This window comes from Triturus cristatus, chromosome 2_2, assembly GCF_964204655.1.
Source record: "Triturus cristatus chromosome 2_2, aTriCri1.1, whole genome shotgun sequence".
NCBI lineage: Eukaryota > Metazoa > Chordata > Amphibia > Caudata > Salamandridae > Triturus > Triturus cristatus.
Genome location: NC_140582.1, coordinates 796,413,980 through 796,436,228, shown reverse-complemented (window position 1 = coordinate 796,436,228; position 22,249 = coordinate 796,413,980). Strand labels below are relative to the sequence as shown.

At 39.2% G+C, this 22,249-nt stretch overlaps 1 protein-coding gene across 2 annotated transcripts in view; it reads left to right on the top strand.

The window, feature by feature from the left end:
* The window catches only part of KIT (KIT proto-oncogene, receptor tyrosine kinase), a 109,586-nt gene that overhangs the window by 73,569 nt on the left and 13,768 nt on the right, over positions 1-22,249 (top strand). For both annotated transcript variants that reach the window (XM_085642091.1, XM_085642090.1), the window contains exons 7-17: positions 3,122-3,237; positions 3,324-3,438; positions 6,480-6,673; positions 7,482-7,588; positions 7,698-7,824; positions 8,671-8,775; positions 8,866-8,976; positions 14,311-14,461; positions 15,763-15,851; positions 18,316-18,443; positions 21,577-21,699. In XM_085642091.1, coding sequence (XP_085498217.1) covers positions 3,122-3,237; positions 3,324-3,438; positions 6,480-6,673; positions 7,482-7,588; positions 7,698-7,824; positions 8,671-8,775; positions 8,866-8,976; positions 14,311-14,461; positions 15,763-15,851; positions 18,316-18,443; positions 21,577-21,699 — 1,366 coding nt within the window. The remainder of the gene's footprint in view (positions 1-3,121; positions 3,238-3,323; positions 3,439-6,479; positions 6,674-7,481; positions 7,589-7,697; positions 7,825-8,670; positions 8,776-8,865; positions 8,977-14,310; positions 14,462-15,762; positions 15,852-18,315; positions 18,444-21,576; positions 21,700-22,249) is intronic.

Genomic DNA, 22,249 nt, shown 5'->3' with positions numbered 1-22,249 from the left:
ATCAAGTTTTGCTCTTTTGCAAGGGGAATTTTCTGAATGTAGCAAAGCCTTCAACTCTCTGCCATAAATGACTCCTAGACATAATGCCCTTTCAATAGTGTAGATTCATATTTGTTCTTCTCTCGAACACCCCTCCGGATGGGAGGGTCTATTTTCTAATTGATGTTATGAGCATGGTCTAAGAATTTTCTCCAGGAAGTCTGGTTGAGCAGGCCACTGGTGTAGCATGCTTCAGGCAGAATGAGGGGATGGATTTGTTCATCTCCCCAGTCTCTGAAGGCAGAATTTAATTTCAAAGTTTTGTGTGAACCCTAGTGGAGTGACTGTTGGTGATTATAGAGTATTGGATTATGTTATCTTTGGGGAATGACCAGGAAGTTACTGATCAAGTAAAATATCATAAATCCTTATTGGAATATTTCTGATTTCTTTAGATGAAACCCCTGTATATCCAAATTAATGGTGAATTTTCTAGCAATGCTGTATCGGCTGCAAATAAAAATGTATTTGAAATTACTTGTCCTCAGAACCTGGCTGGAGTTTAATGTCCCTACTCTTTTATTCGACAGAGTATCTGACCTGTACTTGTATGTAGTGATTTGATGTCGCACTCTTGCATTAACGAGGGTTTGACACTTTTGAAGTCATTGCTGTAGGAATGTGAATGCTACAGTTTTATAATTGGGTCTGAGGCTTTTTCGGGCTAGTATGTAGAAAGAAAAGGATGACATGGAGATAGATGAAGATTGAATATACATGGAGGTCTACAAGTCAATCTACCACCCTTGCCTTTTGATCAGGCCAGACCTGTCCATGTGTTTCAGTGTTCGTATGCAAATTCAACAGTGGACAAAAGCAGCAAAGAGAAACCAACCAGGAAACCATTCCGGTGCTCCACAAAGTATGTGTAGCAAAATAAGCTGACATTACTGATCAAACTGTATAAATCTATTGGTGAAACAAACCTCAAAGTAGTGAATTCCATCGTTACTGGTGAAGAGCATTTGGTACACTAACCTGTTTTAAAAGACCGATTTGATCAGAGTTTCTACAGTTCCCTTTCTTATTGTGTAATTGCCATAGGTTTGTTTTTCATGCACATATTGACACTTTTTTTTTACACACCCCCCACATACACTTTCCGGTCACTGGCAAGCGCAACTTAAAAATACAAGTGTAGCACTTGCCACTATATTCAGTTACGTTCTTTCTGTTATTCTCCTTCTCTTTCTTCTGAAAGTACATTTTAAAACTTTATTTACATTTTGTACATAAAAATGACATTCTAATTGCCGTATTTTTTTCTGCCTCTGGTACCATAAACATTCTTTATCTTGATCCTCTCACCATACAGCAAGATTAGGGGCATTTTGTTATTTTGAATTTTTGTTATTTTCAGTGTCATCGTGAGACGGAGCTGGCTTCTCAGGCCGTATCCCGTAGTCCAGAGTTAAACCTTTTTCTCTTAAGATTCCCTCACTCACCTTTAGTAGCTTAATAATGCTGACTTCTTGAGTGTGAGTCTTTCATATTTTAACTGGCCACACCCTCTAAGCCCACTGTAGCTGCACCGAGGCGACAATGGGCCTGGAGTTTGTTTGGCAACAGGAGATGTAGATGTAATTCCTTATGGTAGTCTACTACTTCCCAAGGTCAGGTCTATGATTTGGTAAGAAATGCCTTAACAGCTACACCATGTGTAGCTTAGCAGAGCTGTTATATGTGTGAGTGAGTATGTACATGTACATTTTCTATCAGATCTCTGATGCTTTCAGAAAGTATTACAAGACTACTAAGGTTCATATGGGGGAACGACTGTAGAAAGTAGAGGACGATGCTGATGGGTATATTCTAGTGTCATTGCCCTTTGCTCAGGTTGCTGAGAGGAAATGACCTGACATCACATGGACAATAAACCTATTAGTACACATATGCTTGCCAGCTGCCTGTTGGTTTCAGGCCACTGAATTTAGAATGCAGGCTAATATATAATAGGCAACAGAATTATATGGATTTTGATTGACTTGGCAAACCCTGCTGATCATAAAGATTGCTAATTTTGTTGCACTGGAATCTCTTAAGAGATCTGGGTTATTATAAAATACATGTACCGAAAAATACCTTTACAAAGAAAATCTCCACTTAAATTTGATCTTAAATTTAGGTAACAAATCTACAATTCGGATTTTCAAGCCCTGTACCGGGTCAAGCGGTGCAATAGAGGTGTATTAATTATTTATAGACTCGAGCACTTTTGTTGCTCCTATTCACAGTACCTGAATATTGTATTGTAAGTGGAGGAGAAACTCCTGATACGAATACCCACGTGTCTAGGGTTAGTGAATTTTGACAATCTATTTCTGCTTTTTCCAAATCTGGTTTCACATTTTCTTCAAGATTTTGATTGCATTTATGGACCATTGGTAGGAGTCTAGTGCTGCTGTAGGCAGGTTCACTTGCTGAGTGGTTTCGTTTCTTGATATTATGATTCTAAAAGCAACGAGCAGATGTTTAGATAATGGGTGTCACCATTCATGATGGTGACAAAAAAAATAGAAAAGATAGAATAGGCCATGATAGAGGGTGTCTATGTATGTAAGGAGTAGATTTGTGGTCGAAATCTAGCTAAGAAGCAGTAGGATGCTAAACAAAAAGTGGGGTACATTTTATTAGAGCATTAATAGCAGGAAGAGGGCTAGCGGGTGGGGTGGTAATGTTATATGAATAGGTCCCTATGCAGTTTTCCTCTGGGTTGCAGTTGATTATTAGCAGTTCGGATGCTGCGGGAGATGTTGTTCAAGAACCTGGGTGAGTGGACTGGAAAGGCTTGCTTTCTGGTCTTCTTTACTGCTCATCCTGTTTTCAGTCTTGCAATGGCTTGGATCCTAGTATGGTGTCTGCCATGAATAGGCTTCCATTGTGGCGCTGTATGTCATAGGTGGCTAGTTTCTCAGCCCGGTATGGTAAGGATTTATATCAGAAGGTTTTACAAGTGATACATCTGGTTTCGAAGATAACGTGGATGTGCAGGTGTGTCAGGAAGCCTGTGACTGCATGATGTTGTCAATGTAATAACTAGAAATATAATTTTATGCAATTTTATTATCAATTTTCTATCCAGGTACATTAGTGAACTTCACTTAATCCGCTTAAAAGGAACAGAAAGAGGCATTTACTCATTTCATGTGGCCAATTGTGATGACCAGGCGTTCGCAATTTTTAACATCATTGTGAAAAGTAAGTTGAAAAAAATGGCAGAAGGTCAGAAGAGCCTTGGGTGTCATTCTGTTAGTGTAACGTTGCTTGTCTTGGTGATTTTGCAGCTAAGCCTGAAATCCTCAGCTCTGAGCGGCTCGACAACGGCATGCTACAATGTGTTGCTACTGGCTACCCAAGACCTACCATTGATTGGTACTTCTGCCCGGGCATTGAGCAGGGGTAAGTACAATGAAGATTCAGTCCCTTGCAGGAATAGGTGGGTTCTTTCATGACACAAGTACAGTTTGCTTAAGCTTGTGTCTTTAGATGAGGATTATTGCTTTGTTATATAGCACATATTTACATTATAGCCGGTTCATAGAACTCAGTATGCTGTTAAGTGTGGGGAAGGGCCATGTCCGCATTACTGGGAGATCCACAATCCCCCATTAGCAAGGATAAATAGCATACCACGCTCAATCGGTATGTGTAGTTTAGACCATGTGTAAGTTTACATCAAACTTGTGCAATGTGTGTTACGGTGACGCCAGCAAAGCAAAGGTGCAGTCCCTCCAGCCTATACTAACGAGCATTGTAAATTAATAAACCCTGTTCTAATGTTAGATGAATATAAGGTTTGCCCAGAAAGGCGTCCATATCTCCCCTCCACTTGGCGGTGTTAGACAATATGGCAGTGTTTCAAAAAGCTTCTCTCACGTTTAGATGTAGGCTTGTGATAGGTCCGTTTCAGTGGCATGCTTTTCATACGATGTCATCTAAAAATCTACTAGGCAGACTGTGGATGGCACAAACGTTTCTTTTAGTGGATGTCCCAGCAATAATGTTGATTGCGTACGGGGTGTAGTTTTGTCAGGTTTGTTAATCTGAATCATATTATTAACTTGTTAGCTGACCTTTGCGTTTCAGGTGTATTTAAATATATGCTCACACAGGTTTCTAATAGCACTGCCTTCTGTTAGCATTTATTTTCACCAATAAGTAATAAATATCATTACGTTGGACAGAAATCAATTGTTAATGGTGTTCCCAGAGGTGTAAAGTTATCTGTTTCTCCGCAAACAACAAAAGAGCAGCATTTTAGAGTACAATGAGATAATAGGAAACATCTCGTTGATTGATTTTTCAAAATAATTAAATATTAATGTAAAAATATAGAGATTAGCTTTTCATTAGTATGAAAAAATGAAGCTCTGCTGTTCAAGCAGTCCATACAGATGATATCTTTGTTTACAACAGAATACGTGTTCTTTGGGGACATAACATTTGATGAGAATATCCACTTTTGTGGATTTTGCCTTCTTAATTATTTAGATGAGCTGTTAAAAAGTCCATTGCTAATTGGCTTTTGTTGTGCAAAAGTTTCTTGTACAGTGAAATATTCTTTCCGACTTTGCTATCCATCTTTAGTATCTTGTGTCTAAATTTCTTTCAACATTCCCGACACTCTGGTCTCATTCACAAACTGGCGCGCTTTGTTACCCCTCCTGAAATTGATTGATCAAATGGTGTTGTCACTTCAAAGATTATCGAGATCCATCAGCCTCTCCCTTTCCAAAGTCCTTGTGTCGAGCCACTTTAAAAGATGCTCATCCTAAGGTAAATGACGTTTGACTGCAGAAAGTCCCTGACACAGTCATGTGTTTAAACACACGGATTGGAAATAATTTGTACTTTCACTAGGAGTTCATGTCACAGGAAGACCTCTTTCCCAGTCCTATACTTTAATTGAGCACATCATTGCATTCCGATACATATCATCTTGGCTTAGTTCCATTGAACCCATTCAACAGTAGCACCTGAAAGAGATCCTATGTAAAAGAAAAGCCCAGGTCTGTCAACAAGGCGTCCTCACAACATGAAGTCCTATGGTAACCCGAATAATGTTCACTGAGCGTTCAGTCCCGCGTGTAACAATGCATACTTTCCACCAACCCCCTCAATAGTTACCTTCCAGGCTTTCTCTCTTCAAAGCAAGATTGCTCACCATGCCTACTTCATTTGATGTCTTTTAATCAGTTGGTTGCCAGTAGGCATAGGTGCTGAAGAGCTGGTACAGCCACTCCTTTTCTCAAACGGTATTCTGAGCCGGTTTATGTATGCTTCTGAATATTTATCTGCACAGCATTTAAGCACATGAACAAGATTTGTTTAGATTCGTAGTTGCTGTCACATCTTCTCTGATGTCCCCTACTTTGAGCTATTTAGGTAAGCAGTGTTCTCCTTAAGACAGTAGGAATTGTCTTATAATGGGACCGCACTTTGTGGTGTGTCAGATAGGATATAGATTTTGTTTAATTTACCAGACAACCCCTTAAGCTCATTAAATACCATGATTTAATGGCTTAACCATTTACCACTTGATCAGAAGGAACCACTTTTAACAATTTTCTTTGGCACCTTGAATAAGTTAACAGTCAGTGTTTAAAGACGTTAGGAGAGCTCACAGATATGCACTCGCTAAACTGTGATGATCTTAGCTATTTATAGAAGTGCATGAGTTTTTACGGTGACGGTCAACGTTTCAACTGTCACTTCTTAACATTCCTAATGTTTTATGAGAAGACTTTTGCCTATCCTTCTCTACGACCAATTGGCTTCCACTTATGTTGGGAGTAATTTCATAGGGCAATGCTGCATTGTGCATCACAGCAATCACTAAAACTAGGAGCCTACTATTTGGAAAACCGCATTGGCCTCGCGCTGGTTGGATCTTGAAGAAACAGCCTGGATTGTCTCCTCCCACACTCCATTCCTAAAGGACTATGGAACCATTTAAATACTAATGCTACCTACAGGACTAGTGGATGAAAAGCTGTCATTAACATATTATTTACAGTTCTAATATTCACTCATCTGTTTCTCAGTAGCAGCACCAGTTCACATGTAGCCGCCCGAATTGTGAAGACGGAAGCCTAAACATGCATGTCTGTTTCCCTAAGTTGGGCCAATGACTGTTCCTTTCTACCCGTATTTAACATGACTGTTAATATTGAAAGATGTTATACCATTGAGGGTCGTGTCCCAAAATGCCTAGACATGGAAAGGCTTTCTATATAAAAAGATGTTCCCCACATTGTAATGCCGGCACAAATCATTTTATATGCGTGTGGGGGCTATTGACTTTGATCTAGAATTTGTTTTGGTTCAATTAAACATTTGAAAGCAGTTCGCCAGGGGAATTATTTGTAAAGAAGCTTTTCCTAATGTGCTGCTTTAAATAAAATGTTTATTATGAAATTTGTTTGCTTCTCAACCCCTAGGTGTACCGATTCTCCTGCAATTATTCCAGTAGAAGAAAAAGTCTATACGGAAAATTCATCATTTCCTTCTACTGGGCAAATAATCGTTGAAAGTACTATCGATGTGGGCACTTTGAAGAAAAATGGCACCGTTCAGTGTATCGCGTCCAACGCTGTGGAAAGCACTTCGTCCATGTTCAGCTTTTCTATTGAGGGTAATGCCACAATACTGTTGTAGATTGGTGAATAATCAACAATGGATGAAAAGCAACATTCCCCCCACTCCCCTAATCATCTCTCCACTTGCAGAGTTACAAGTATGCAGATGAACAGACATGTTTATGTCCATAAAAGTCTAGTTTTATATTGAATACACTGGCACATAATTCTAGATTTCTTTTGTTAGGCCTTCAGGTCTTTAGTTATACGGAATGTTCATGTGCAGATGGCATGTCTAACAGCAGAAATGTGTCCTCAATAGGTCTCTCTTCTATTAACCTATTTATGTCAAAGCGTACCTCATGTTTTATTTCTAATCGTATCTAGACAACATGCTTAGATATGTTTTAATATTATTAGTTTGCCCAATGAGGTATGCTTCCTCAGTCTTATTTATAATTTGGTCAGACTCAATGGCCTACCAGTAGAACTTATGTTTGCTAACATTATTTGCAAAAGCAGATTCAGTGGTTTTTGTTCAAAACTTTTGTATTTATTAGCATGTACACCTGGAGAACGAAACAAACGTAGCGAAAAATCTGCTATATTGGACAATTGTGATCGGTACATGAATATGACACTTCACTGGTGCAGTGGTGTTTTCTAAATAATGCATTTGTTATCCTGTCTAAAAAGCTCAGATTGTAATAGAGGAGGTTATGCCTTATTAGGAAAATTAGACTAGGGGGTGTTTAGTGGTAGGATATGGGTTGGCTGTGAAAACTGTGCATGTATGATTGCACTGTGGTGAATGTTGCTATGTTAAATTCTGTAGCATAACAAATACAATTTTCTCTTTTTTAGAGAAAATCAGCACGCACACACTCTTCACTCCCCTACTGATAGGCTTTATCGTGGCTGCCGGGTTGATGTGCATCGCTGTTGCTGTGTTGATTTACAAATACATACAGGTATACTAAAATGGTGTTCGCTTGTCTTTAATTTTGTTTTTACCAGTAGTTGCAGTAGCTTGGCCATAAAAAAATGGCAGTAATGTGTGGGGGGTATTCTGTATTTCAGAAACCAAAGTATGAAATCCAGTGGAAAGTGGTTGAAGAAATAAATGGAAACAGTTACGTGTATATAGACCCGACACAACTTCCTTATGACCACAAGTGGGAATTCCCTAGAGACCGACTCTGCTTTGGTTAGTATAGAAGCACATATTTGTATCCTCCAACAATTAGGTTGATTATTACTTCATAATTCTATGTTTTTGTTATTTAGCGTTCTAATAGTGGTCATTCTGAAATTCCTGTTTGTTTTGTGCATGCATGCTTGGTAGCTGTTTGGCAGTCTCCTGGTCAAACAGTGTTTGATTTATTCTTTATCTGGGGCACATTAAAGTCAGTCTATGTTCTAAATCTGCTAAGGAAGTTCTATATCAGAAGAACTCCCATTTCTCAACCCAATCTAGACGTAGACGAGGAATGACCAATGGCTTTTAGTAAGAAAATTCACAGGTTGAGGTGCTCTCTAACAGGAACAGTGTATGTGCCTCCGAGGACACCAAATAGTCTTTTATGTGGTTTTGTGATGAGGTAAATAGTCTTTTTTCCTTGTCATGGTGTCAACCTATTTGTCAAGTACTTGAGCCACGTCTCCATTTCTGTCTTGTTTAAACATGTTCTTAAATTATTCATTTGAATATCCTCAACTGTTTCTATGTTATGCTTGAGTAGCTGTAAAAGTTCTTCTGATAGCATTTGTCTTTGAGGTAAAGAACATTTTAATCGATAGATTTTTGTTCTGAGTAGCAGTGTGGCATTCGTAGGTCTCCAATTTAAATGCAGCCCTTGAGTCCTTTTTTGAGTTCATCCATGTTCATTTGTTTTATGAGTCGGGCCTTAAAAAAGGAAGATACCTTTGATTTAGTATTGTATTTTTCATATTTAGTGAAAGGCATGCATAACTGCTTACATTTTATGATTACCAATGGCAAATATGTCAGTCCAAAGTATTATATTATGTTCTCGTTTAATACTTTTTATAGGGAAAATTCTTGGAGCTGGAGCTTTTGGCAAAGTTGTTGAGGCAACGGCTTATGGCCTGTTCAAGTCTGACGCACCGCTGACAGTAGCTGTGAAAATGCTGAAACGTAAGTGCTTGTATGAGGCCTAGGAAAACTCATTCAGTTTACTGCATTCACTGGAGAATGAGTCCACTAATAGTCGTTTGCGCTTTTCAGCGAGCGCCCACTCCACAGAGAGAGAAGCGCTCATGTCTGAGCTCAAGGTCCTCAGCTACCTTGGTCACCACATCAACATTGTGAATCTCCTTGGAGCCTGCACCATCGGGGGTAAGTTGGCCCCAGCTATACTGGTCTGTTCTGCGTCGATCTAAATATAATCATCAGTCAATCCCCCCCCCATTCTGTCATTGACTGTAAGTGGTAATTATCATAAGAAAAGTTCACAGATACGTTAATATTTGTATTTTCTTTATATATATGTTAGCACATATATTTTCAAGTTAGTATAAAGATGTTGATCTGATAGCTTTTTTTTGCTCTAAAAGTTTAATTGGGTAAACAGAAGTGTATCGATGAAGCAAACTAAACATGAAATGTAGGCGGTGGACAATGTTTGTTTACGTCAATAGTGTCCAGCCAGGGGCCAAGAGGGCTGGACTCCTCTCTGGTTTTCAGGATGTGCTCATTACACACATTATATATTTATTTACATAAACACTCATGAACCTCTGTCCATGGTTGGTAGCTATCCTGAAAAACCGCTGTGAAGTTGACCCTTTTAGGTCCTTCATCAAACATTCCTGGCTTAGGTCAAGCTCAGCCTTTCTGATGAATGTAAAGTCTATTAGTGTCTCAAAAGTAGTTTTTTGTTTTACTGAAATTCTCTGTGTTGTTGGTAGCCAGTGCGAAGTCTAATCCCTTGTGCTGCTGTCCCAGCATTGAGCCATTTCACCGATCCCTCAATTCTCAAATTTTTATGGTGGATTTAAGGCCATCTACTTTGGTGCTGTCTTGTAGTGTTAAACATGTATTTCTTTAGGATCATTTATCGAAGTCCATAGGTGCTATCTATGCTGTTTGATTCCAAGTGCAGCAATATCAAATTAAAGGAAAGTGACCTTGTGTTAAGCTTTAGTTGGAGCGTGCATTGTTAGTGGTTCTTATCTGGCATCATCTTCATCAATCAGTGGCGTAGGAAGGGGGGTGCGGTGGGTGCGGGCTGCCCCAGGTGTCATCACTGAGGGGGGTGACAAAATGGCAAAAATATGTGTTTTAAACACATACTTTTGCCTTTTTGTCAAGCCGGGGGTGACAAGAAGGTTTCCGCACCGGGTAGCACCTGACCTTGCTACGCCACTGTTATCAATGAAGATATTAATTAAAGTTTCAATATACTTGGTGTCTTTAATTAACCTTTTATTTTGTGGCTTGCCTGGAACCAATATCTTTGACCAAAAAAAGCATTTTTGACGTTTGTAACTGTAAGTTACTCAATTGTTATCAATTAGCCAGTGTTCTTCCCCTCCCTTCGCTTTGACTTAAAGTAAATATTAGTAGTTATGAGATGTCCAATGTCGGCCCTTGTCAGATCTTCAGTATAGCCACATTTAAATACAGTGGCTCTAAGTGAGAGTCATTACACAGTGAATAGTTACTGGGCCTGGATTTTACACCTGTATCCAGCATTGTTTAATTGTGCAGGCAGCATTGCAAATTATAATAGAATTATTGAGGCTGTGGCTTCCCGGCTCTCTAGAATCTTTTTGAACATGGACCAAAAATACACAGGCACCATATATATTTGTGACTTCGTTGAGGCTGCATCGCACATTTCCGGACAAATTGAATGATCGCATTTATGGTTCAGATCCTGTTAAATCGTAACAGTCACATACCACAATTGGTAATGTTTCCCTTTAGCACGTCACATCTGCCTACGCCATGCATATTATTTAATGCTGGCAGGCCAGGGAGCCAGCGCCGCTAAGATTTTTCTTAGAGCACAGTTCATTCTATACATACCAGATGTGGGTCCAACCATAGGCATCCTTCAAAATGTTCTCATTTGAAAATCCAGGGAGCCAGCCCAACATTCTGTCCTCATCCCTTTATTAAATCTAATAAATGTGTGGTTTCGGCTATTTATAGTTTGCAATATTTTCTGCTATAAAACAGGCTTTTATCTATGACCGTGAGGTGCAACTTAGTGTGGAAAGGAAGTGTTGAAACGTGTTTCCTTTGGCAGCACAATTACCCCGCTTCTTTCAAGGTAGTCTCCCTGTCCTAAATCCTCTCTGGGATTGTATATAGGACTTTATTGCATGTAGACGCATAGTCCCACACTCTTGAAGATGTGCTGCTAACCAACCTGAAGCTGTATTTTAAACAAACGTAAATCAGACCGGTTGTTTAAAGCCGAAGTTCGATTTCAGAGCATTGCAACTTCCATCAGGAAATGAACAAAACTAAACAAAGGTGTCTGGCCTGACGCATTAATGCCCAGCCTTGAGCGTCAATTCGTCCTGCGCCCTTGTGTTTATGTAACCTCCATCTGCAGAATCTCTTTGGATTTATAATGGTTTCCTGCGAACGCTCCACTTCAACCTTGTGTCCTTGCTGTCCAGTGAAATGGGGATCTAATCTTCTTGTTTGACTTTTAAAAATACAGATGTCTCCTTTTAGGACAACGATAGTTTGTAGTCGATCTTCCTGCTCAAAACAGAGTAGGTAGATGTGTTCCCACGCCTTTACCTTGGCAAGACAGCCCGGTGTTCCAGCACATCTGTGCGATAAAATATTATAAAATATACATGGTTTCAGTAGGATCCCATAAACCTGCTATTTAACAGGCCCTACTCTGCTGTCTCCATTAGAGGACTAATAATGTGTGAAGCTGTCCTCAGCTGATAAATTGATCAACGTATATGGAACCGTGTGCGCAAACCCAGTTAGTTCAGCGTTTTCACCATGCCTGCTTTCACATACAGTGGATTCTTGCAAAGGTGTGTTCCATTCTTTGGCCTACCTGTCACGTCTATTGCAAACAATGTCTTCCTTGACTGCTCATCATCTTAGGGTTGGAGTACCACGCTAGCTGATCGATCGTTCTTCATCTTGGAAAGCATTGCAAACCTCAATTTTGAAGTGCAGCTGCCAGCATTGCTGCTGAAGACGTCAGAGATTGATTGACATACCAGTGCACAATGGACTTATTACATCATTTCACAAATAAGATGAAGACACCTTATGACTGCTCTGATGACTAGGTGCCTGTTCGGGGCCTTGCAGTCTATGCAGTGCTTGTCTAAAAACTCAAATATTCCCGTTTAACTGTCCCAGTTTTGAATTGACTACTAGAATATGCAGTACTTGCTTCTGCACTTCCTTCTTCAATTTCAGAACGAAATACTTCTCATTTATTGCACCTACATATTCTCCCTAATTTCAATTCATGTGCCCACTTTTCCATTTCACAGCGTTAATTCTTACCTATTTCCTTCACCTATGCCAGCTGATCACCTACACAGTAGTATTTATCCGTAATGCACTGCCCCTTTGCCATCCGCTGATTGTTAGGAGACCATAATATTCTGTTCTTCTCAATGGCTGGTTTCAGCCCCTATTCATGCTCATGTGTTGGTTATTTAAATTTGCTGGTAAAAAGCAGCCTTACATGCTGCCTGTAGCTCTCTTCTTCCCCTTGGTTTCTGCATTGGTCACAATTGTCCAGAGGGGCTGTAATGTTGTAAAAGATCAAAGGGTTGGTTTCTCGAAATAGTTTGCTTGAGAGCCTCTTGGTCAACTTTGTCTAATGCTTCGCTTGTCCTTGGCGCTATTGAGGACAGCCCTTCCCAGCTAGCGCTGTTGCTGTGGTTTTCCATATCAAGCAGAGGATTATGTGCAAGAGTGTCCTTGGGTGATCTTTCCTTGTAATCCTCTAGCAGTATAGTACTCGTGGGCCGTGGCTCTCCTGATGTGTGTACATGATAATTAGTACAGATCTGGCCTCTCGGCTGTATCGTCCTGTTCTAATTTACCCTTAAATATTAATTTTGCCAAAATTCACAGTCCAAGTCTCTATAATGAGTTGGTGTTTAATATGATGTATAGTCTGCCAGTGTGGAAGGTTTGATTACCGTTAAAAGGTGTTGCTATCATTTGTTGCCTCATTTTGTTCTAATTTAAAGAGGCTAATGAGACAAAAAGGCCGCCGCCGTTCTCTTTGAGCAGCAAGGGCACATTAAATAAATAGATCTTGGTCCTCTTTCCAACCTTCAGCTGTTCAGAAACTTGAACATCCCCGATTTCTACTTTCCATTTAAATATCAATTTCTTAGACTCTGAACCCTGTCAGGGCAGCCTCGTAATGTCCTACTCTAAGCCACACATTTATCTAGCAAGCCTCCCATTTTTGTAATGGGTCGCCCTGATCACAGTGGTCAGTTGTGTTTATCACATCGATGATTTTCAAGTGAGGAAAGTTCACTTTTTTTAAAATTAAAAGTTGACAACACTCAAGGAAACATTCCTCTATTTCACAGTAAAATCCAGACATCATAAAAAACGCTGGATTTGAAAGTGGAGTGAAACAAACACATCAGTTTACATTGCACGTTGTGGAAAGGCCACTACTAAGGGACTTTCAGTGGACTTTACCTCAGGTGGGAGTAAATCAGTTAGGAGTATATTTCAAACTTAAGGTGCAGTTCTTGATCACCCCTGTGTGCAGTGTGAAGAGATGTTCCACAATTAAGGATAGCAGGTACTAAACAAATTACTTGCAGATCTTCAAAGGGATAGTGGCCTACTCACGCTTGGAGAACAATCTCACTGGAAGCCAGTGATGATAACAGAAGTCTTTGAAGTCTTTGTAGTTTACAGTGAATCTGCTAGTGCATATTAAAGTTCTGGTGGGAGAATGCTTGAGTCTCACCCACATAAAGCATTGGAAATTACCCTTCCTAGTCAAGGAGCCATAGCGGCTCTCAATTCTACACTCAATAGTTCATCACTTCTCATACTGACTTTTAGTCAAGATAGCTGCAGTCAGTTCTCTCTGTCAGCCATTTGCTCTCTCCTCTTGTATTTGATTTAATTATTCTGTGTGATAGTTGCTTTTAGCGAGGCTTGTTCTAAAAACAGAGCGCGAATATTTCTGTTAACCAATGATGAAAATATAGCCTAAAATGTAATACTGTGTTCTTTAACATTCATGCCCCAACCTCTCGCTCAACACCCACTTCTCATTTTTTTCACGTTTAGAGTTTAATTTCTATGCTCTCGTATTCACCTCTTCCCATATTACTTTTTCTTTGATTTTGCACTGATCACATATATTTTGACCCGCATGTCCACTCTGTACTAGACCTTTTATTTTATCCGCTTGTATTGGAAGTAAAACCTTGAGGTTTTTGTTTTTCGTGTTTTTCTGGTAATCTCATTGCCACAATATTATAAGTGGCAACCACATTCTGCTAAACATGATATTTCCTACTCCCAGTAATTCCTACATAACCAAGTATCATTTTTTTTGTCCAAGTTTATAATCTTTATAACTATTGAAGCGGGTATTCAGCGAATGTACATCAAAAGCGAGAATAGTATGATAGCAGTCTTTGACTAAATGCAACCCTTTAAAAAATGTATCTGTTTTTCTTTCAGGTCCCACTTTAATAATTACAGAATATTGCTGCTATGGCGATCTTTTGAATTACCTACGAAGAAAGCGGGATTCATTTATTTGTCCAAAGCTAGAAGACCATGTTGAAATTGCACTTTACAAGAATCTTCTAAGCCCAAAGGACCTTTTGTGGTAGGTTTTCCAAAAGAAACAACCTGAAAACGTTTACATTTAGAAATTTGAATATTGTATAGTGGGGAATCTCAATGCAGAGAGATGTAGATGACTTGCAATATATTTGTTATTTAGGTTTTTGCATGATTCTTTCACATTACCAGTATTTGCATATTTAAAAAAGACTAGCAATCATGATTGAAATCTATGGCAGCAGTACACCAACATGTTTTTTGCCAAAGTCATCTTTTAATAATGATGATTTAAGGATGGCAGATTCTCTCAAGGATTGAACCCAACCACAGTAGGGGTGATCTGGATGTGAATTAGTGTCCCTCAAAATTTGTTGCGGCCATTTTCAAATTATAGGCTTATAGAGACAGCAGTAATTTCTGTAGTGAAGGTTACTAGCCAGTACTGTGAGAGCAAGGTTCTCTCCTTCAAAATTAGTAAATCAGCGCAGATATTTTTATCAGAAGACTAGTAGTGGGGGGTAGAGAGTCAACATTGGCATCTGGTGGATGCATGCTTCTCCTTACTTGTATCACTAGTTGATCAGGGCTTATACTCTGCCTGTAGTTACACAACCTAGACATGGTCATAAGGCACACGCTGCTGACACAGATCAAAACCAGGCAGTGCTACACCAGGCAGTAGTGTACCGTTTGTAGTGGATTTGTTTTAGTTAGTGCATACTTGTAAGAATTGTCTCTCCCATGCCTACCTAATGATGCATTTTCTTTCTCCCACTACCTACCTGGTTTCCTGACCGATTCTTGCTGCTATTGGGGTTTTTAGAAAATCTTTGCTCAGACTTTTTCTTTGCACAGTAAAGTATTGTAAAACCATCATGATGGCCTTCTGTGCCTGCTAAACCTTGTAACAGTACACGACTTTAGTGCTGTATCTAAAAACAAAAGAAGCATCCAGTTCTGTTAAACCGAGAACATTATTGTAGCATAGATTACAACTGTATTAGCCTTGCCCCACACATATCCTGTTATGTTTTTTAAAAAAACAGGAACATCTGGCAGACTTTTTTTATCAAACGAGATGCTGGAGTTGGTTGTAGCTGAATAAAGCAGGATGGAGAGTAACGTACAGTAATTAGGTGTCCAGGTTACATGTATTTTGCAGCGTTTCTCTGTTTGACTTTCTACGCATCTAATGTTGGTTTCTCATCTGACAAAATGAAATCAGTGCGAATAGATGATTAGCAATATACAGATCATGTTTTTAAATAATACAGTCCATTCCCATCTATTTTGAATTCTGGCTTGGTTTCTAAACACCTGTAACTTATGTTTATTTTTATACAGCAACTTGAACAGTGAATATATGGATATGAAACCAGGGGTTCCTTATGTTGTCCCGCCCAAGCAAGAAAAAAGAAGATTTGGAAGACCGAGTAAGTGTTTGTTCATTAAATCATTTGTCATAAATACCAACATCTACTATCTTTACAAAATTTAGGGCCTGATTCTGATGCGGTTAGGAAGACCTCCCCACGGCATTTGCTCCATCGGATCGATAATGTGTCTTTCCAACCTACTCGGAAAGGTTTCCAACCAACCAAGTATGATGCAAGTTAGGCATTAGGAATATCCCAAACCAAACCAGACGGCATTTAGAATGAGCAAGCCGTACGGAGCATAATTGTTCGTCTCTACGGGCCGCGTTTCCAAACGACCGAGTACGATGCTGGATTTGGACAGCCTTTTTGAATCGTGCCGTGCGACTCGATTTGGCAGTCAGAATCAGAGTTTAGGGGCCCGTAGTGGGCCCCCCTGCACCTGGACCCTTCCCAATCGGGACCTTGGGTCTTCCCTTACCAGCCATGCACAGTGTGGCAGGCAACAGGGGGTGCCCGTCAAAGGGTGCCCGATTTTCCCCAGCCCCCTATTTCTTCAATGGAAGCCTATGCATTCGGTCGGAGCCAAGGCTCACATTGAAGTTAATGGGAGTCCAACCAAATCGTATCTGTAAGCATCCGGATGCATCGATCCGATTTGGTTGGAAACCATTCCCAAACCCATTCGGTTGGGAAGCTTTCCAAACCGCATTGGAATCGAGCCCTTAGTCTAGGTAGATTTTATTTTCCAAATGAACATTGTGAAAAGAGAATTTGTATGTGGCTACTGAGGTTTAGTGGGGTTACACCTTCCCTTATGATTGTTGTGAATTAACAGCTTACATAACTCCTGCTATCCATAATTCAAAATCAGTTGTAAAATAGTTCTCTTGTATAAAAGTTAAAAAAGCAATGCTTTGAAGTCCAGCTGCTTCATTCTAAGGGTCTATTAGAATTGGTGGTGTGACTTTTTAATTTTTCAGTACAATCAGTATGCATGTTAGATATATTTGTGCTTTTTAAAACACCCCATCTTCCTTCCCTGTACTTCCACTACTTTAACCTGATCCACAGATTTAACCAAACATGTGGTGTGAATTGGTAGGAGAGGTGTGAACTGTAATGCTGAAAGCTTAAAGACCTGCAGCACCCATAAAGATATTTTTCAGGTGTTACAAATAATGTGATGCAATATTTAATTGACCAATCTTGGTGTGGAATCTGAGAATCAAATTAATGTTATTGAACATGAAAATGGACCGACAAGAAATACCATAAACAGGTAGATCCTATGAGTGAATATTAACAGTTACTATCTAGCCCACAAATATGTTCTGCAATTTATAACTAGGTAGCTAAATATTATAGAATTGGCTTAGAGATCCGCAAAAGAAATGTAAAGCTAGACTTGCTACCCAGAGTTTATCCAAGGAACGTGGTGCAAGGCAGACAGACCGAGAAATATGCTGTATGGGTAGTTGGAGAGAGAGACTATACTACATGGAAAAGTAACTTGAAGGGATATCTGCCATTCAGTATGGGGTCATATACAAATTGTCTTTAGCTTGTGCTTACACAGCCATATACCTGTCAAAACCCTAACAAGAACATAGTTTTCCAAGATTCCGTATGTCAAGGGCAAACCAGTTTCAGGAATACGCTTGACAGATATATATGCAAGTTAAGATTGACTGAAATTGAAATTTCAAAACTAGACTGAAGAATGTAGGTTTGTGAATTGTTATGATTGCACATGATATGTGTTCATAAAGCAGACCACAATCGTTGTCACAGCTGCTACTGAACTCTGCCTTAAGTGTCTGTAAAACAGGTTCATCTGTGTCCTACGACTCCCTGTTTCCCAGTCCCTGACCTATCTGCATCTTTCAGGGTGAGCACACATGCACTACTTTATTTAGTAACTCTGCCAGGCATAGTTTTAATGAGTTCTCTATATTGATGCAATTGGAGCCTCCCTCCTGAGCCATTCAACTCATGCTAATCCTTTTTGTAACAGTTAGACGAAGAAGTGGAGTGAGGGTGTCTCAGTAGCGTACTTACCTTCATCCAATAACGGATATATCAAACTCCGCAGGCGAAAGTACTTCCCTTAGCTATGAAACTTGAAAAATCCCAAACAATGCTACAGTTCGCTATTCAGTGAAAAATACATTTTAATGTACACTTTTAAATGATGTAAAGCTCTTCCATTTAGCTTTGAATGTAAACAACCATAAAATAGACCGGATTGGAGTGCACAACTTGAAGTTTGCTATAGAAACACAAACCTGCACAGCACAGTGTTGACCATATTGTGTTGCTTCCTCTGACACGTGGCAGCACATACTCTGCTTAAATATCTATTAATATAATTCCCCCCCCCAAAAAAACACTGAGTTATAGCTGCACAGGTTTGAGTAAGTACTGTATATAGTATATAATGAAACTAATGGAACTAAGTCAAATAATGATTTTGTTATTGGCGCAATAAAAAAGTAACCTTTTTTTCTTGGTTTGATAGGTTCATACATTGATCGAAATATTAACATCTCTGTCCCCGAGGAAGATGATTTGGCTCTAGACATTGAGGACCTGTTAAGTTTTTCGTATCAAGTTGCCAAGGGAATGAGCTTTCTTGCTTCTAAAAATGTAAGTGTTTCTGTGAAGAATCATGGAGTTAGAAAATAAATTAATGTTCTACACAACCGTGGGTACTCTCCAAGATTGATTGAAGTGGCATGGAATCAGGGGAGCAATGATGCAATGAAGCAAGCATTGACTGTTCACACAGCTAGCTGCCAACTCTTGGACTCCTACCCCTCAACCGTACAAGGATAGCTCCCTGCATACCTCACACATTCTACAGGCTAATATGATCATACACTTCCCACAGAGTGAATAGAAGAAATGGCTTGTGAGATAAAAAAGAACAAATGCTCTTTTTGTTCTCCAGTTTGGCTAGTACCCATGCAAAATGATTGGAGTAAGAATTACACTCCTATAACGGTCAAATTGATTGTTTACAAAAATATTGTCTCTGCATTGTTGATTTGCTGGAAATGTATTCTCTAGCGGATATAAATGCAGTTATTTTTTTTATGATCATTGGTTTGCATTTTTAACGCTTTGATCGTATTTCTCACTGTCAACAGTTTGTGACCCTGATCAGAAATATGCTAATAGCAAAATAAACCCCTTCCTCATCATAGTTGTGCCTTTTGTCGAGAACCTGCAATTTGCCAGAGAATTACATAATTATTGAATTTGAACCGTAGAAGGGATGTTGCTGGATCTCTTGAAAGAAGATCTATAAGTGTGTTTTTATACACACAACAACTGGATTGAACTACAGAAGAGGCATTGCTCCATCTCTTGAAAATATAAGGCTTTAAGTGTGTTTCATATAAGCAACACTAGAGTAGTCCTGATCCTGACTCAAAAGTAATGTATAAATTGTACTAGATCAATAACTTTGCTCATACTTACTTTTTCCTGAGGTAAAAGGTGGAGTTAAAAAAGAAAGGGAGCAAACCTATTTAAAATCCATTCTCAACAGGTACCACTATGTTGAGAGTGACTTCAGAGTTCAGATCAATACAAATATAAACTCAAACATTTTGCATTATATCCTTGAGTTCAGTCTTAGACCAACATAGCTCCAAGAAAAATATACAAGAGACAAATCTAGGATGCTCTTGATGCAGGAGATGGGTCATAATTGTTCATCAGCAAGAGGCCTACAAATTGTAAATTTTCATACCCCGTTAAGTCTTAAAAATAAGTTATTTATCCAAATTGGGGTAGTAGACAGCAGCACTACGTATGAACTCTGTATCATGGGTATTCACAAAATGCACATGGGAGAGGAAAAACTCTCCGTTATACATGGTGAACACAACAATGGGCTTTTTGCGCACATAAAAAATTCAAGCATTCAAAAGACATTTTCAAATTTTCACCAGTAAATAGAGGAACCCCTACCTGTTATCAATAGTTCTATAGTTCCTTTCCTAAACCAAGCACTGATTTGTACTTAACTATATACGGACAGCGTTCCTTGCCTCCTAGAGAAAAACAAGCTTTGGCAAAACCAGTATGACTTGCTTTATTGTTGTAACATGTGCACACATGAAAGACCTGACTTGGAGATAACAGTGGCAATAAAAAAAGCTGGTTTAGTGAAAAAAAAATATTAAGAATTGTTTTTCATATACAATGCATAAATGGCATAAATAGTTGAACGTGTAATGATTGAATGTACTTTTTAGCTGTAAATTTGCCCCTCATGCTTTCCAGAAGAAGGTGGAAGGAGACGGAAGGAGACTTGCAGTAGCATTATGTGAGAGGGAAATTCCTTTGGGACAAAGCCAAAGTGTCTACTCTATGTGTATTTTAAAGTATTGGAAACAATATGTTATGCAGACAGCTTGCTGAGCCACACTTAATCACTATCTTCTGACCCGGAGCAACAATGACCATAAAGAATTTGGTGATGCTGCTTGGACCGGTGTTTCCAAGTGAGACTTCTGTTGCAGTAGAAATAAAAAGCTATGCCTCTGATTGATTGGAGGAATAGACAAGGTTCCCACCAAGTAGCCTTCTCTCTGAACTAACATTAAGTAAAGTCACATCTAAGGAGTTAATGTGCTATAAAGTAGAATAAACTGAGCAGATCATGATCTTTTTCCAGTGTAGATAAAAAAAATCATATTGGGCTAAGACCGATATAATTTCCCTGTGGGCTCAAAACCTCTAGAGGGAAAAACAAATGGAAAATATTCTTAGTTGGCAAGTCAATCAAGAAGTACTTTAAAGTATCTTTATAGATGAGGGAAAACCTCACTGCGACCTGTTTGTGAGAACAGGACCCTCCAAATCACTAGCACCTCTTATCCATGAATTCCACAGGATGTATCCACACGTGACATCACCTTCAATAAGGTAGAGGGCAGAGTGTAATTTAGTTTTTGCTCACTTTCTGATTTCTTGGCAAATTATTCAAGTACAAGAATCCATTATAATGTGAAATGGACCAGTAGAAATAGTAACATTATATGTTGTTCTTTAAAATCGTCAAAGGGTTTTTAGTTGATAAATCCCATAACTCATAAGTCCATTTTTTTCTATTAATTCTAAATCCTCTATACAAATCCATTTGTTTGGTGTTAAAATATGCTGTAAGCTGCCTATTCGGAATTTCTTCCTCAAATTGCAGATTTTACCGAATAAATTTGACAGGCTTGTCGCATCCTCATGCTCTTGACCTCTCTATTACTCTTTATCTCTCCCTCTCTTGTCTCCCCCCCAACCCCCTATTTTAATTTCTTTCTCTTTCCCAATATCCCTCTCGAAGTGTATCTTTAGACTTTTAATCAGATGTGTGGCAAAGGATATTGACCTCCGTTTACTAAAATTCCTCTCAGTATTTTTAAAGGCGCAAGACTGTTTTTGAACCCGCGAATAATTCTAACCACAGAGTTATTCAAAATTATTATCTTGCTGGTTTCTTTAATGAATTTGAAGATGGCCAAACTTTCTTCATGTGCCTTGGGTTCTAAGCACTGTACAGTATATGCCACCCACTATAGTAATGTACGATGGCTGCAAGGTAATTGCCCCCAACCAAGGTAGTTCCCTTATTGTCCGTAGCGATGAAACCATACTTTTTTTTTTAACACTAATGAATGTTTGTTTTCACCAACTAATGCCAATGGAACAGTAACGCACTGTGTTTTCCTCTACTCTTTTGGTAACTCTAAATTGATATCATTTTCTTCCTTAGTGCATTCATCGTGACCTGGCGGCTAGAAATATCCTTCTCACTCGTGGACGCATTACAAAGATCTGTGATTTTGGACTTGCGAGGGATATTAAGAGTGACTCAAATTACGTGGTTAAGGGCAATGTGAGTATATTTTTGCAGCTATTCACAGTGCACATTGCTAAATACGTACTAGTAACTGTTTTAGGTCAAGCCTAGCGGCAGTGCGCATGCACTGCTCGCTCTGCGAGGTATGCTGTGGAAGCCTTGCTCACTCTCCTCCCATATTTTTAATTGGTTGGTGTCATTGTACTTGGTAAATGCTGGCTTCGGATTCATTATGAGGCTTGTTAGTTCCTCCTTATTACCGCCTTGTCGCCATTTGTTACCGACCATAAGGACTGGACCTTTTACTTGTCACGTTACACCGGCTGCTTTATCTTGTGAGTGAGCACTATTTTTGATATTGTCACTGATGGGGACAATGGCGGCTGCTTTATTTTGTTGTATTTGCATGTTGAGTGTGGCGCCCACTTCAGGGCGCTCTGTTTATTTATTTGAATGTAATATCAAGCGCGGCGCCCTATTTATTTATTTATTTATTTTTAAACTTTAATAAGCGCGGCTCTCACTTCACGACACCACGCTCTGCAATGCAATAGGTGTTGTAAATGACAATACCTTTTAATTTTCT